The sequence below is a fragment of the Haliaeetus leucocephalus genome, unplaced genomic scaffold (genome assembly GCF_000737465.1).
Source record: "Haliaeetus leucocephalus isolate CR32 unplaced genomic scaffold, Haliaeetus_leucocephalus-4.0 Scaffold309, whole genome shotgun sequence".
Taxonomy (NCBI): domain Eukaryota; kingdom Metazoa; phylum Chordata; class Aves; order Accipitriformes; family Accipitridae; genus Haliaeetus; species Haliaeetus leucocephalus.
Window position 1 is genome coordinate 116363 of NW_010972745.1, and position 881 is coordinate 117243.

At 69.6% G+C, this 881-nt stretch overlaps 2 protein-coding genes across 2 annotated transcripts in view; both read right to left on the reverse strand.

The window, feature by feature from the left end:
- Positions 1–755, reverse strand: part of EML3 (echinoderm microtubule associated protein like 3) — a 5779-nt gene extending 5024 nt beyond the window's left edge. Inside the window, exon 1 of the mRNA XM_010571189.1 lies at positions 465–755. Within this exon, the coding sequence (XP_010569491.1) occupies positions 465–755 (291 nt within the window). The remainder of the gene's footprint in view (positions 1–464) is intronic.
- Positions 756–788: 33 nt separating this feature from the next.
- The window catches only part of GANAB (glucosidase, alpha; neutral AB), an 8738-nt gene continuing 8645 nt past the window's right edge, over positions 789–881 (reverse strand). The window contains exon 19 of the mRNA XM_010571190.1: positions 789–844. Coding sequence (XP_010569492.1) covers positions 789–844 — 56 coding nt within the window. The remainder of the gene's footprint in view (positions 845–881) is intronic.

The window sequence follows — 881 nt, forward strand, 5'->3', positions numbered from 1 at the left end:
CCCCCAAACCCCTGAGGGACCCCAGCACGCCCCGAGGGACCCCCCACTCCTGACCTGGGTGCAGTTGTCAGCCTTGGGCTCCAGCTCTTTAGGGGAGATGAGCCCCCCCCAGCACTTTGCTGTGCCCCCATGGGTCCCCAGAACCCCCCAAGGAACCCCTCCCAAACCCCTGAGGGACCCCAGAACCCCCCCAAGGGACCCCCCAAGCCCCTGAGAGACCCCAGAACCCCCTATTCCTGACCTGGGTGCAGTTGTTGGTGTTGGGCTCCAGCTCGGCAGGGGAGATGAGCCCCCCCCAGGACTCCACTGTGCCCCTATGGGACCCCAGAACCCCCAAGGACCCCCCCCATCCCTCACCTAGGCGCAGTTTTTGGTCTTAGACTCCAGCTCGGCAGGGCGGCCGAGCCCCCCCCAGGACCCCCGAAGGACCCCACCCCCCCCCCCCCGAGGGTCCCGTCCCTTACCTGGGTGCAGTTGTCGGCCTTGGGCTCCAGCTCGGCAGGGGAGACGAGCCCCCCCAGCAGACTGCTCTCCAGGTAGCCCCTCTCGGCCTGGGGGTCGAAGCGGGCGGCGGGCCGTGCCAGCAACAGGGGCAGCCCCACGGCGAAGCCAGCCATATCCAACGGGAAGGGGCGTTCCGGTTTCCAGGCGGTATGGAAGCCCACCACCCGGCCCCCTGCTACCAGCGGTCGTTCGAAACGTAGGCCCCCCACCAGTCCCACCGGCCAGACCGCCACGCCGCGGGTGCTGCGCATCTGGGGGAGAGCGGCCGTCAGGGCTGGGGGGGCTCAAGGAGGAGGGGGTGACCCCGCGGAGCAGCACAGCCCCTCAAAGAGGCGCAAGGCTTGGGATGTTGAGGGGCAGAGGGGCCTAGGGGAGGT